Genomic DNA, 15,326 nt, shown 5'->3' with positions numbered 1-15,326 from the left:
TGAGTGAGTTGTGAGTTTGTTGAGCAGAGCTGTGGTGATGTTGAAGACTGCCTGAACACCCAAACAGACACATCATTACCACAGACCTCCTTGTTGAGCCATTTCTCCTCTCCCACAGATCTGGTACACCTACTCTTGAAACCACAGAGGACAAGATTTTGCCAAAACTGAAGCCAAGACTTCCTGTCCAGTCGTCTGCATCTTACAAGGTAGTACAGACACAGCCTCTGCACTTCGTTTTGTTACTCTTTGGAGCTTCACACTCTCTGTACCTCCTGACAGGGGCTTCCCTTGTGTCTCTGCTCAAATAAAACACATTTTTTCCAGTCTTGCCAATATTTATAAGATTTGTCTTCTGTTCAGAGATCCAGCACACATGATATCTCTTCCTCAGAGAGTGACACTGGAACAAGTCCATTTGTGATTGCGACAAACAGCTCTCATTTGTCTAGAAAAGGTGAGTTTTTGTTCACTGAGCTATTGGTGGTTTTGTTACTCAACATCAAACACCAAGAGACAAGATGCTTTTCAGTGTGTGTACAAATAAATAACAAAGAGTACCTTTGTTGGCATATAAGAATGAGCTGCCAACACTTTGTGAATTACAGCCAGGGCAGCAGGGACCAAGGCAGAAAGCAATCTGATGACTGAAACCTCTCTGGGCTCTCAGTACAAATTAAACTGAGTGCTTGGCTCTCAGCTCTTTAATCCAGAAGAGGATTTACCCTCTCTTTCCAGCATTGACTGGATAGTGAATTTTGGAACATTGCAAATAGCTAGTAGGGAAGCTGTCAACTTGAAAGGGAACCTGCAAACAAATCCACAACTCACAGCAACAGTTTAGAGCTCAGTGGATTTTTTTTCTGCTGCAAGGAAGAGTGGGGTTTTCAGGGCTTTCTTCAGATGGAAGGGAACTTTATCTGGAAAAGAACTAGGAATATATTGATGAATTCTGAAAATCTCATTGAGAACTTGCAGCCCAGACCTTCTGTGGAGAGGCTGGATGTGATGCAGAGGGAAGGCTCTGAGCATTTGCTGTTGTTGTTGTAGGTGATGGGGTATCCCCACTGCCCTCAGAGGATGCTGTGCCTCAGCCCAGCACCCCCCCTGGGGGAGAACCTGCTGATGGGGCCACCGGCACCACAGAGGGGCCAAAAACTCCACCCGAAGAAACTCCTGCTCCCAGCAAAATTCCAGTTAAGAAGAAGCCGAGCAGAGCCTTCCCCGGGTGTGAGCAGTCCGTGAACCAGGAGGGGCTGGCGGAAAAGAGCCTGGCACAGAACGAGGCCCCCAGAGCCCTGCCCTCGGATGGGGAAAGCGGCCGGGCCTTTAAACAAGGCGTGAACTACACGATCTCAGCAATGAATAACAAGGAGGAGGACATCGGCCTGGACCGGGAGCACTTCAGGAACCTGAAGAACTTTTGGGAGAAGGGAGCGGAGCCGGGGGCACAGGCGGAGAACAGGCAGGTCGGGCTGGGCCGCTCGCTCTCCGTGCAGGCCGGGCACGGCCAGGCTGCTGAGGGGAGACCTGCTGCCTTACCCAGAACAAAGAGCCCCTACAAAAGGACAATAACCTTGTCTTCCAGTGAGGAGGAGCCAAGCTGTGCCACTCCTGCAAGGAAGGGCTCTGTTTCCATCCCTCCCAGATCCAGCTATGCCAAGAGCAAGGCTACAAGGAATGACTCGCTGGGTGAGAGCAATGGGAAGCTGCCCATGGCAGAGGAGGAGAAAGTGCAGCACTGCTCCAAGAAATCCAGACTGCCTGTAAGAGCACCTTCCATCCATCCTGAGTCACCCACCAAGGATGTGTCTGGCAGCACACTGGAGCCAGGGGTGCCCGTGGAGGAGCTGGTGGTGGCAGAGCAGCACAAGCCCAGAGCGAGGTCCCTGGCCAGCAGGGTACAGATACTGATCGACCCTGTGCTCACAGATGGTGAAAACGATGATGAGAAAGAGGAAAGATCTGATTTGGGCACTCAAGACAACATGGAAATAAATGGAGAGCTACCTGAGGAAAAAATGTGTGAGTCTTCAGTCCAGCCAACACCCAGTGAACCATCTGGAGAGAGAGAAGCTGTTCAGGGAACAGACTCAGCTGTTTACTCAGGTACTGAGGGCTGTGACTGCACCCTGTGAAATCCAAATAGAGAGACATCCCTAAGCCTGTTTTCTTCCCTAACCCTTCTGCATTTTGCACATTTTCTTCATCTGCCCATTTATCCTATATTGCAATTTGTGCAGAGTTGCTTGTGTAGAATGTGTTCTGCAGACACAGAATCCTGTGTAGCCTAGTGCAAATGTAGAAGGGGTCAGTGCCACATTCCCTTGCTTTCCTCCCCTGTGCCTCACCTGCAAGCACCTCACCTTGGGACAGCCCTACACTACCTACAACACATCACAGGAACTCACTTTATTTCACTCACTGGCAGGATTGTGTTTTCTTCCGATGTGGGACTGGAGTTCTTTGTGGTAGTGTAAGTCTAACACAAATAGAAGAAATAAATTGTGAAGCAAAGTGTTTAATAAATACACTGGCTCTCAAAGTACCTTGATGTAGCCACTGGCTGTTGGTGCCTAAATGATATTTTGTGTCTTTTTGGAATGCACAAGTGAACTTTGATATTAAACTTTAAGCAAAGTGGACTGAACAAGGAGTCTGATCTTTCTGGGTTCTGATACCATGTTCCCAACCATGATGGTGTCAATGGCATCACCGTATTATCAGCCTCTTCCTCTGGGTATGATGGGCTCTTGTACTGACTGCGACTATGAGAAAAAGTTACTGTTATTTGCAACTCACTTTATATTTCCAAGCAAAGGCCTATGAAGAGAGAGCATCTTACCTTCTTTTTCCAAATTTTCTGTCCTCATGTACCTGGGGGAGACCTGTTTGAGAGGATTTTCCACAGTCTCACCTAATTTTTATTTTTTAATTTTGTCATTTATTGGCTTATTTCCTACCTCATATAACATTCCTATGAAAATCCAGAATTGCACTTCAGGTCAGTATTTTCTTTCTGGAATATTTTGGCTTGTGAAAGACATCTGAGATCATTAAGTCAAACCATTTATACACTAGATCATTCTACTATTTCTCAGGGTTTTTTCCTTTATTCTTTCATTCATTTCAAGTTGATATTAACAGATGTCTCTGTTCCACTGGAAGCTCTTCACAAGAGCTGGTCTGTCTTGGGGACTGGGTTAATCCAGTATTTACATTTCCTGGCACAGTGTGAAGAGGTTTTTTTAGGGGAGACATCAGAGCACCAGGATGGTTGGGAAGCAGCCCTATGCAGTGTAACTACTCTGGGCAGAGTGACCAAGGGAGGCGTGCACACACACACACACACACACACACACACGGGCTTGTTGATGCACTGCCCATTGGTGTTGGTTTATTTACCATGTTGATTTGGCTTTTTGTGTATTCCAGAGGAAGATGGGGATCATTCTCCTGCTGCTCAGGCACTGGCCCGAGCAAATAGCATTAATCTTGCAAAGAGCATGGTGAACATTTACACAACCACAGAGAGTGAGTAGCATCTTTCTTTCTTCTTCTTGGTTTACATTTGCTGAAGGTAATATATTAATGCCAGTTTTTCATCGCCATGCTTCTGTGCATGTACCAGGCTAGGAAAATGACATATTGTTTCATCATCAAATTAGAGAGTTTATACTGCCTAAAATTAAATTCAGAGCCAGGAAATTGCAGCTAGATTGATGGTTTGTTACTTCAGCAAAAACACAAGGGCTTCAAAGGATTGGCAAGAAGCTCGTGGTCATCTCTCCTGTTCCTGCACGAGGGCTGTGGATTGATCTGAGGTACCAGACCTGCTGTCAGTGTGTGTCCTGCTCATGAGGCCTCTCCCCTCACCAGAGCAGAGCCCGTGGCTGGGTCGATGTCCCCAGCTGGGACGTGTTTTATGGTGGCAGTCTGTCCCCTAGAAACCCTGAGAAGCTGAGGAGAAGGTGACCAAGGAAGCAGCAGCCTGCCTGAAGAAGCCCAAGAAAGCTGCAGCCATAGAAAGTGCCTGAGGGAAGGAGCAGCAGGCTCTGTGTCTTAGAAAGCCAGTGACAGTCCCCAGAGGGTGAAACCTGGCCAAAAAGACAGCTCAGAGCTTGTCCTAAAAGGAAAATGGTGACGCCAAAGCTGCCAGGACTGAAATGAGAAGTATGGGAAGGCAATGCCCAAGGAAAGGTAAAGGTAAAGCCAAAGGAGGCTTTGACTGAGCCAATTTAAATCCAGCCCTAGTTATGTGAGGGAGGCACCTTGCTGGCAGCTCACACTGCAGAGCCCTGTGGCTGTGCCCAGCCCGGCTGGCACCTTGTACCACCACTGCCCCATCATGTGGTGCTCAACATGTCACCAGGGATGGTGGGTCAAAGCTCCAGGCCCCACTGTGCTCTTCAGGGACATGCTCTGCACCAAGACCACCAAGATTTCAGCTTATCCCCTTCTCTGGAGCCCTAAACCTCAGCCTTGAAAACACTCCTGTAACAGAGTTCCAGTTTCATGTTTGCAGTATGGCAAATAGTCTGTAGAGAAGGTTAGATTATTAATAAATAATTATTTATTCAAGGTTGGAAAGAAAAATAGTAAATATCAAATGAATGGTAAATCAAGAATCTCCTGGGCATTTTGAGCACCAAAGAATGTATCCTCATGCCCAAAATGCTAAAGAAGTGTGTATATGAACATGCATGTTCATATACATGTATCTTTTCAAAGCGAATTCTTCTGGGATGGAGAAAGTAATCTTCAAGAGAGTTACTGGGAGAAGATAAAGAGACAAAAAAAAAAAAAGTTTTAGTTAGACTTTTAAGCAGTCCAGTAACCATCTTCCTATTGATAGGGAACTTTCTAACTTTTTTCTTTTAGCTAATCTGGCTATTGTCCTCCTCTGTATCTAGCAGAGTACTTGAGTGGTGTATGCAGTGGGGAAATTATGGGCATAAATATTTCTGTGCTCTTTTCTACAAAAAAAGCAGAGAACATCCACGTCCTTGTGCTGCTGAGGGAATTAGATGAGCCACTAGAGGGAGTTCCACACTCCTACACAGTGAATGAAAACGCACTGAAAATAGCTCTGGGATGTTAATTAGCAGTTTTTGTCCTGGGGAGGATCAGCTTCAATGACAGGTGACACAGACAGGACAAGTAGGTAGTGCTCTAGTGCCTTCCACAAGCTTTTTCTCCTTCCTTGTGCCCTTTAACAAAAGTGTGACTTATAATTTCCTGATTCTGACAAGCTATCTTGATGCCTTTTTTTTTTTTTGTACCTGCAGCATACAATAAACCCCATTTGATAACACATCAATTTCTTGAACCTGAAAGAGTCAAAGACCTGAGCAGATCCTCTCCTCTCCTGTTGTCTGAGGTGGGTTGATGCCAGAAATGGCTGAAATAGTGTTCACAGCATTCCTTGAATGGCAGTTGGTGTCATGAGAATGTTTCCCCTGGGGACCAACAGCACCTGCTTTAGGCATGCCTTGGTTATGTCATGAATAAATGAGAAATGCCTTAAGAAAGAAGCCCCCAGTAACCCAGAGCAGCAGCTCCACCCTGGAGGATGCTGCCCTGTGTGTCAAACCACCGCTCTGTGCCCTTTCCCAGAGCCCAGGCGGGGCATGCAGCTCTGTTTGGAGGCAGTTAACGATGACGTTCAGTGCTGCTTGGAGGGGATGCCCTGGGGAGGCTCCTGCACTCTGCTCCACTCTCCTAACCTGATCTCTGCTTTAATGGCACTCGGATGAGCAATCTCTTTTTTTCTCCAGCGCTGCGAAAGCGCTCGCTCGGCAGAGCTTAAAGATGCTTCTTATTTTCTGAGCAGACTGAATCAGACACGGCTTCAGAAATCAGCTTCCAGTTTAACAGGCACAAAAAGAGCCCCAGCATTGGCAGCCACTCCTCAGACATGGCTTCAGTCTCCTCGGTAGGTACTGGGGCTCCTCGGTCGGATGCGGTGACGCTGCATTCAGGCTGGTGCTGCTGCTGATGTGGCCTCCAGAGCATTCTGTTGGTTTCTGCAGGGGGACATAATTAAAGGAATGGGGGTGGTTAATGACTTGCAGGGGTTAAAGGGGTGAATCCAGGTTCCACCTCAAAACAGAGAGCCAGTGAGTTGTCCTTGGTTGGATTTCCTGTCAGTGACCCCCCCCACTCCTGGATGTGGATACTCTGAATCCTGGCAGTGCTGAAGGTGGGAGAGAGGGTTTCTAGGTAGGAAAAAGAGGCACACAGCTATTGAGGGACATGTCTGGGCTTCAGGACTGCAGGTGGGTGCCCTCTGGAAGCTCATCCTTTATCAGCAGGTAAGAGGGAACTCAGAATTGGGCAGCAAAAGCATGTTTAAAGCTTCAGTGTCGAAGGGAAGCTGAATGTGTTTAATTGAGTGTTTTTAAAAGATTCCTTAAAGATAGTATTTGGGGAGGGAGCTTCTTCAAAGTGCTTGAATTTGCTGTGCTACTGTTATGGATTTCTCCAAGGAGTTTATTTGAGATTTACAGAATATATGTGAAGCAAAGCTGGTAGGGAGAGGTCATGAATGTAGATAGATATGTTAAAAACTTTGGGGCACATGAGTTCTTCTCCTAATCTGGAGCACCTGGAAGTTGAAAATGAGTCCAGGTCACGCAGGTGTTCTTGAAAATCTCGTTCAGGATTCTCTGCTGGGGTGAGTATCCTGATGGGATGATAAATGCAGCTCCAAGGCCTGACAGAAGATATTCAGCAGGTTTTTTGGAGGTTATAATAAAATTCAGAACCGAAGTAAGTAGGGAAAGACAGAGAAGAATTGGGTTAATTACTAGGAAGGTTTTTTTGATAAATGCTCATGACAGTAACACAGAATAGTGCCAAGAGGGTTAATGATTTGCTTTGTAAACAGTGTTGGCTTTTATGATATCCTGTCAGGAATCATAAGTGATTGAGAAAATTATCTCATCTTTCTGTAGCTGAGTTTTGCTTGTGCTTCGTGACTTTCTACTAGTGAAAGGCAAAGACTTGAAAAAGGAAGCCCAGGTTGTCTGGGAAAAATGCAGTTTGTTCTAGGAAAGCAAAGAACTCATGGTTGCCTAGCTCCAGATTTGGATCTGGAGAAACCTTATGTTCCTGTGCCTTTGGGGCAAGCACATCTGGTGGGGCAGTGGCTTTTCAAAACAGAATTGTATCTGTTTTGTGCTGCTCCATGCACATTGTGAGTAAGCAACAAGATACGAATAGTTCTTCCTACATTTCTAGTCTGTTTTATAAATGGATTGACAATTATGTGATTGTATCTACCTGAAATAACAAATTCTTATAATATAGTTCAATTTCTCTCAATATCTTTCTTTCTTAGTGATGAGATTGGGTCAGGATATCAGTTATTTGTTCTGGAAGCACAGGGAAGGGACATGTGTGGTCCCCCCAGGAATATCTGAGTCCGTTTCCCAAACTTTTGGGATTTAGTAGTGAAAAAGCTTCTGTATTTCTTGAGCATTTAATGCTTCTAAGTCATAGTCTAGGATAACACATTCCTGTGAGACCCTTATTTGGATTGCCCAGCCCTGGCTTGCTTGACAACAGTCACAACTGTTTAATATTATAAAATTATAAATAAATAATTATACCCAGTTTAATATGATAAAATTATAAATAAATATTTATACCACAGCCCTCTCTGTGCCAGGAACACCACACTGCACGAGGACAGGAACGCCAGTTTTTTTTCTCTGGGAATGCATTTCTCAGACTATTGTCTTTGCCCAGAACCCAGTCAGACTGTGCCTGTTGCAGTGGCACTGACCTTCTCTTCCCCCTGGCAGGTGAGTGGCAGTGTGCTCAGTGTCTACAGTGGTGATTTTGGGAGTGTGGATGCCCAAGGAACGGTGGAATTTGCTCTGGACTATGATGAGAAGAACAGGGAGTTCCAGGTCCACGTGTCCCAGTGCAAGGACCTGGCTGTGGTGGATGAGAAGAAAGGCAGATCTGACCCGTGAGTGATGTTTTTGTGACTTCTACATGCTGAATTCTGTGCTCTGGAGGATTTTTATTTTCTTTAAATGTAATGGTTCCTTCCTTCCTTCCTTCCTTCCTTCCTTCCTTCCTTCCTTCCTTCCTTCCTTCCGAGCTTGGCAATGTGGGGCAGTATCCAAGTGGAGTTTGTTTTCTAGGTATGTCAAAACTTACCTGCTCCCAGACAAAGCTAGGATGGGTAAGAGGAAAACATCAGTGAAGAAGAGGACAGTGAACCCCATTTACAATGAGGTGTTACGGGTAAGGACAGACTCTGAAAACCTCTCCTGTCATAGACAGGTCTGGAAAGATCTTGGCCAGATTCTTCCTGCCAGCCCGACACTGCTCTTCCCTGGGGTTTGAGAGGCTTGGGATGTTAAAGGTTCCTCTGCACCCATCTGTGTGGCACCCAAGATTTCTCTGCCAAAAGCACACAGATCTTTGGATGCAATAGGGACCTGCAGTCAGAGCAAGGGCTGTTTGTCCTCCCCTTCCCTGGCATGCAGGACTGGTAAGAAAGGTCTGCATTATGTGATCATGCTCATCAAAGCATAGAAATTTATTTAACAATGCCCAGGTCCGTGTTAATAATTCTTGAAAGAATATTAGTTTTGCCCTGTGATGAATGGAATGCCAGGTTTCCCTGTGCTCAGCAGAAAAGCTTTGTCAGGGTAGTAGTATTGCAAGAGAACAAAAAAATAGAGATGTTCAGATGGAGGCCAGTCCATGGGTAGTGCATATGTGGGGTGGGTTTGAGTGTCTCAGAGCTTATTCAAGCTTTTGAGTAGTTTATTTCTGTTTGTGAAAGAAACAGAAGAAGGATTTCAACAACCTGACTTCTCTTTCTTCCTCTAGTATAAAATAGAGAAAATGGTTTTGCTGATCCAAAAGTTAAATCTCTCTGTTTGGCACAACGATCCACTGGGACGTAACAGTTTTTTGGGAGAGATTGAAATAGACTTGGCCAGCTGGGACTGGAGCAACAGGAAACTCAACTGGTACCCTCTGAAGCCCCGGGTAAGTGTGTTCCAGCTGCAGTCCTGCTTTCTGTCCCAGCCCTGAAGCCTTGAGGCTGGCAGAAGTCCTTCCTGACTCCTCTGAGGTCTTTGGTGGAGCAGGACAACCTGAACTGTACCAGGGACCAGCCCCTGGACACCTCAGTGCAGTTCAGTGTTTGGAACAATGGCCTTCTCAGGTCTGTTTTGGTGGCTGATCTGTAGAGACACTTTCATAAATAAATAAAACCTGACACTAATCACAGCAACTTTGCCATGACTTTGCCATTCTCTCCACTCACACAAAGACCTTCCCTTAAAAACAGCAGAGTACAGGTGAGGCAGCTGACATGCCTTGAGAGGTAAATATTCAGGTGCTGCTGTTTGTAAAGCCTGTGCAGCTTTCTGCATGCTTCTGGATTTGCAGATCTGATATGAGGTCCCTTTTAAGCAAATAGAGGACATTTATCTTTCAGAACCAAGATGGTGAATCATTTCCAGCTGGACATGTCTGGAAGGGCAGTCTTGTACTCTGAATATTCAGGCTTTTGCTTCTGAGAGACTGAGTTTGAGAACAAACCCACAGAGAAATGACCTGCCCTAAGAATGGGCTGCTCCAGCCATGGAAAACCAAAGTTTGCCTGTTTGTGCTCCTCCACTGAAGTCAAAAGCTGATTGCCTTGCTGTGTCTCCACAATCCTCCATTTAGTCAGTCCTAACTGTTTCTGTTTCAGAGCCTTTCTGCTGTTAATGGTGTGGATCATCGAGGGGTGATGAGTTTGTCCATTAAGTATGTCCCCCCTGGAAGCCTAGGTAAGTGTGCTTCATGCACTGAGGGCTCCTGCCCCAGTGCACACACAGCCTGCAGTGCCTCATCTGCTTGGGGGCTGCTGAAAGAGCAATCTCATTAGGGCAAGATCCTAGAGATCAGCACAAAGGCAGAGTTTGACAGCACTGCCTGCAGCCTACGTCTGATTTCCACATCTGGATTTACTGGGGAAGTAAATGGGGAATTTACTGGGGAAGTTGGGGAGAGAGGAAGGGCTCAACAACCTCCAGCTCATCGGCTGTTAGGAGCATGCGGACACTGTAGGGTGCTGTGGTGTGGTAGGAGCAGCACAGATCCCATGTTACTGTGGGGCAGGCACAGGGTTGGCTTGGCTCAGCACTTCCTTCTCTTCCTGTCTGACCCAGCACTGGCAGGTTGTGTCAGGAGCCTGTGCAGGGCTGGCTGCAGTGCTGAGAGCCCCAGGGAGGGGCAGGGAGCACACAGGAGCCGTGTGGGTCCCTGGAGAGCAGGCCTGTCACTCTGGGAGCCATGCCTCTGACTGCTGTGACAGCTTTTCTCTTCTCATAAATGGCAGGGCCCAAGAATCCTCCCTCTGGGGAAGTTCACATCTGGGTCAAAGACGTCAAGGACCTGCTGCAGTTGCGTCCCTCTGGAGTTGACTCCTTTGTGAAGTGGTGAGTGCTGAGCACAGTGCTGCTCCTGCTCTGTGCCCCTACAAAGGGCTCTGTTTCCTGCTCTCAGGCTTCCTAAGCTGTGCCTCCACACTGGAAAGTCTTTGTGTTGCACTGGGAGAATTGCAGGAGGGAATTGCCCGTGTTATTCACCTGTGGCCAAACTAGGAAGATCCTGGCTGTGATAAAGCTCTTGGTCAATGTTCAGTGCTTCATGCTGTGTGTTTTCTCCTCTCAAAGCTATGTGCTCCCTGACACCAGTAAGAAGAGCTACCAAAAGACCCGAGTCATAAAGAGAGACACAAACCCTGTTTTCAATCACACCATTGTGTATGATGGCTTTCATACAGAGGACCTGAAGGATGCCTGTGTTGAACTCACTGTGTGGGATCATGAAAAGCTTACCAACCATTTCCTTGGAGGAATCAGGCTGGGGCTGGGGACAGGTGAGTATTTTCCTTTATATTAACTCAATACTGTTACCGTAGTGCTGAGCCACAAGGTAAAGTGGGAAGTTACAGAGTGTTTTCCTGTTGGAGAGAAACCAGGGATGGGGTGTCTCAGTATGTCTTGGATGGAGAGGGCCCTGGGACCATGGGAAGAATCCTCTGTTCCCACATCTTCTGCCAGCATCAGATCTGAGGTCTGGCAAAACTCAAGGATCTCCTTATGTCCCTCAGAGAGTTTTCCTGCTGTTACAGGAAAACAGGTGCGTGACAAACCAACATTATGTTGGTGCTGCTCCCAGGGAGGAGTGCTCAGGGATGGACTGCAATGTCACAGGGGGCAGCACCACCTGGTGACTATTCACCCTTGAAGGACTCTCTGAGACATTTCATAATGTTATAAATGTTCCTTGGGGGACAAAGCTCAGGGTACCTGGAATGTCTGCCTGTATGTTCTCTGTTTTCCACCTCTAATGTCACCAGGTGGGTTGTGAACTCTCCAGAGGGAAGGGGCAACAAGAATAAGAATAATATAAAAATACCAAACCCAAAATTAGCTGTGATCTAAATTTAGACTTCTCTTTCACTGACAAGTAAATGGCACCTAAATTTTGGTTGAATTGGAATTGATGTACACACTTTTCTGCTATGGTACATTTGATTCCTCTAGAAATGAAATGAGAGAATTTTGATGAATACTCCACCTTGTCCACAAGGAAATCTTTTAAGGGGAAAACCAAACCTTAAAGACCTTCTTTACCATTCAAAAAGATTTGGAAAGGGCTTGAGCCCAATATTGTTTTCCTTGGCAGGTTGTGACTATATCTAGCCTAATCTATCTACCCAAATGTTTAGAGTTTTGCATTTTATGGCTTTTGCAGTGGTGTAGAATGTGAACCGGCATGTAGAATGGGCATTTCCAGGAGAACAGGAGGTGCTCAGGGTGCAGCTTTTATGTTAAGCCATTGCCCTCAGCAGTTACATCCCATTGAGTATTTTTGCATGGAGTGGAAACTCTTTGTGCAGCTCCCAAAGTTTTCTCATTCTTTTCAGGTTTGAGCTATGGCATCTCAGTGGACTGGATGGACTCCACCCAGGAGGAGGTGGCCTTTTGGCAGGAGATGATGTTGGCTGCCAACGAGTGGATCGAGGGGTTGCTGCCGCTGCGCTCACTGGCGGGGAGGAAAAAACTGAAATAACCCCTCGTTGGTGCCAGAGAAATGCCCATTGTGTTCATTAGGATTAGGAAACTTCCTGCACCAGGGAGAAAGAGACCATCCACAGGGCTACAAGGGTCAGGGTGATAAGGCAGTGAAAGGGCAGCACCTTGGAGGTGTTAATGCTAAGTACTGATCCACTCACGGAGGACATGGAAGATGGCAAACATGATTTTGACCAAGAAGAAACTTAATTTGCCTTTTTGTTTAATCATTTATGTATTCAGCATATTTGAGTTCCATTAAGCTCTGAGAACATTGGCAGGAGGAAAAGAAGATACAGATACTTTTTAAATTTTTTTAGTGTTTCTTGTGCCATTTTTCTTCCGTGCAGAGATGGAGTTGTACTGAAGCAGAAGCAGAATGGGATTATTCATTCTCCCTCCAAGGGGGACACTTTGTACTTGGTGTACAATTGCTCCAAGTCACCAGCACAGTGAAAGAACTGGAGCTTTGCATTTGTCACCCGTGATAACACCTCTTTAATGTGAGGAAAATTGAGTTCCAAGGTGCATCTAAAGAGAGAGGGAGGACTATTTCCAGCAGAAAATGAAGAAAGCTGAGGAGGATGACAATGAGGAATTTGATATATTAATTTTTCTTTCTGTTTTAATCTGAAAGAGTGCAGGGATGCTCTTAGTGGGATTTTGCAAGCAGGGGCTGTTTTCCTGGCTTTCCCACAGGCTCCCTCGGTGACCTCAGGCAAGTTCCTTGTGAAAGGAGAGTTTGAGTGCAATATAAACTGTTTGCCCAAATGTAAAATACAGTTACATTGCTAACGGGTCTAATCACACCTCTGCAATGCCTTGTGTGCAAAACATTTCAGTATGAACTGATGAAGTAGGAGAGAGACTCATGTTAGCCTGGCATCAGGGATGGAAGGTCAAAACCCACCCTGGAACACAGGATATGCTGGTAGAGGTAAGCAGGGAGCGAGTGAATGTGGAGGGAGTGCAGAGCTTCAGTTTCCTGGGGATCTCCTGCCTCTGCATCCCCCTCTGGTCTTCCTTTCACCTGTCAGTGAGTTGTCTGCAGCTGGAATTTCCCTTTGGCCAGTAGCTTGCAAGAAAAAAAACCTTTGCACTGGCACGTTGACCATGGTGGAGTGGTGTTGTGAGTACATTTTGAATTGCAGCTTTGTAATTTCTATTTTGGATGTACATATTGTGATTAAATAGAATGCTTTTCATCAGTCATCAGTTGGTCTCTTGTACCTATTTTTATCCTGCTCTAAATAACAAAAAAGCAAGCAAAAGAGGTGTTAAATTTTGTTTTGTCAAAAAGACGCATTTTTGCCAAGGGGCAAGTGAAATATCATGAAGAAATAATTTTTATAGCTATCCCACTTTAGATTTTGGCTCTCTGATTATTTTGATAGTCTTCTTTAATGGATTGATTTTATTTAACTCAAGCCTACTGTGAATTTTCAGCTCAGCAGAGATGGTTGTAAATAAATTAATGGAAAAATGTACACATAGAGTAACAAGACTTTTTCTTTAAATGGAAACATTTGGGAAATAACCAGCAGCTTTCATGGGAGAAATAAAGAATTAAAGTGGCTTTGCTGTTGGAAAAAGACAATACTTGGAAATGCACCAAACACAGTAATAAAAGCACTAGAAGCACTAGGAAAGAGTACACAGAGCAACAGAATTGAGCAATGACTGTCTAATGAAGGAGCTGACACATCTATAACATCAGCCCAAAAATACTTTGTAGGGGATCCAACCTGACATGTCTTGCTTACCAAGATTTGGTCATTTATTACCTTTATGGTAATAAATACCTTTACCTATCCCACCTTTGTGGGATAAAATAACAATACTGGGCCTAAGTTGAGGGTTTTAAAAATTATTATCTTTACCTGAGGTGCTGAACATGTGAATATTTATTCACCTGTGTAATTTACCTACTGAGGAGCCCTGAGCAGGGCTGGCTGCAGTGAAGTTGCAGTGAGGTGACCCACAGGACTGCTGCTTTCCTCCTGGCTGCTTCCCTGCCTGCAGGGACAGGGATATTCCTGGGGAAAGACACTGCTGTGGCTGGGAAAGGGGTTGGTAACACCAGGGGCTCTGTCTCAGGTCCAGGTCTCTTCCTGGTGGGTTTAGCTGATTCCTCTCCATCATGAAAATGGAGTTAACCCTCCTCTTTCTCCTCCTCCTCCTCCTCCTGCAGCATCAGTGCCTGGCAGTGTTGCCAAAAGTGCTGTTTGCATCATCGATGGAGCTAGAAATGCTTGTGTTGGTGTTTCAGAAAATGAACATCTTTTTTCATTGGTGGTGCCAGGCAGGGGAGAAAAAGGGGGTCAGTGGGCCAGTTCACCCCAGCAGAGTTACTTTCATGAACTTGGCACGGGACTTTGTGAGACTATTTTTGTGTTCAGATTCCACTGAGGATTTTTTTTTTTGTTGTTAATCTTTTGCTGGCTTGTTTATTTAAATTAAGCCCTGATTAACTTAAGAAGCTTTCTTTGGCATTTAATAGTTTATCAAAGTAAAAGATTACAGTGCCAAACCCCACACAATTCTGTCACACAGCTGATTCTGAGGCAGTAAAATTTGCTATGCTCTCTTCTGTTTCACTTACTGCACAGAAAGCCCTTCATCACAAAATGAATTAACACACATTTTTTGCCAGTGTCCTGTGGAGGAGCAGAGGATCTTGTGGGTAGAAGGTTAATGGCCTGTTTGTATGTGGTTTATGATGCTGACATTTGTTGTCTGTGGATGCTGAACCTAACAGACACTCTGGCCTGTAAGTGTGTGCTGATGGCAGCGAGATTGGGGTTGTAAGAGGTGAAAAAAAGGAGAAAAAACAGATGGAAAGTTTCCTGGCTGTATTTACCAGTTCACTGAGGAATGGGTCAAGCAAAGCCACGTGAAAAGGTGAGATTTTGTGCTGCCAGTGACTATGGTTTGTGTCTCATTTCCCTGCACTCAGTGCCAGCAGTGGGGGCTCAGTGTGACCCCCGGGCTCCTGCTGGACACAGAAGTGACCCCAGGGACTGAGTGGGCTCAGGGAATGCTGCCTGCCAGCCTGGAGCAGGGGCTGTCCTTGCCAGGTTTGCTGCTCTCACCAGGTTCATGCTGGAGGGCTCCAGTAAATATTCCTGCTGGAAAGGGGCTGATGTGCAGTCCTGGCCCTGCCAGTGACCTGAAATATGTGCTCGTTTAAGGAGGCAGATATTTGCTTTTTTAAATGTTGTAAAA

The 15,326-nt window shown here is 45.8% G+C and overlaps 1 protein-coding gene across 2 annotated transcripts in view; it reads left to right on the top strand.

The window, feature by feature from the left end:
• The window catches only part of LOC310917763 (synaptotagmin-like protein 2), a 29,461-nt gene extending 14,841 nt beyond the window's left edge, over positions 1-14,620 (top strand). The window contains exons 5-17 of one of the 2 annotated variants that reach the window (XM_083876275.1): positions 119-209; positions 364-457; positions 1,051-2,109; positions 3,436-3,534; positions 5,289-5,380; positions 5,834-5,935; positions 7,809-7,978; positions 8,157-8,259; positions 8,854-9,015; positions 9,728-9,806; positions 10,358-10,457; positions 10,695-10,900; positions 11,954-14,620. In XM_083876275.1, the coding sequence (XP_083732401.1) occupies positions 119-209; positions 364-457; positions 1,051-2,109; positions 3,436-3,534; positions 5,289-5,380; positions 5,834-5,935; positions 7,809-7,978; positions 8,157-8,259; positions 8,854-9,015; positions 9,728-9,806; positions 10,358-10,457; positions 10,695-10,900; positions 11,954-12,099 (2,503 nt within the window). In that variant the 3' untranslated portion in view covers positions 12,100-14,620. The remainder of the gene's footprint in view (positions 1-118; positions 210-363; positions 458-1,050; positions 2,110-3,435; positions 3,535-5,288; positions 5,381-5,833; positions 5,936-7,808; positions 7,979-8,156; positions 8,260-8,853; positions 9,016-9,727; positions 9,807-10,357; positions 10,458-10,694; positions 10,901-11,953) is intronic. The other variant, XM_083876276.1, reaches the window with a different exon arrangement.
• The last annotated feature ends 706 nt before the right edge of the window (positions 14,621-15,326 follow it).

The sequence above is a fragment of the Zosterops lateralis genome (assembly GCF_965231275.1).
Source record: "Zosterops lateralis genome assembly, chromosome: 21".
In the NCBI taxonomy this organism is placed as follows: Eukaryota; Metazoa; Chordata; class Aves; order Passeriformes; family Zosteropidae; genus Zosterops; species Zosterops lateralis.
The sequence above is the reverse complement of the archived record's forward strand: the minus strand, read 5'-3'. Positions and strand labels throughout refer to the sequence as shown.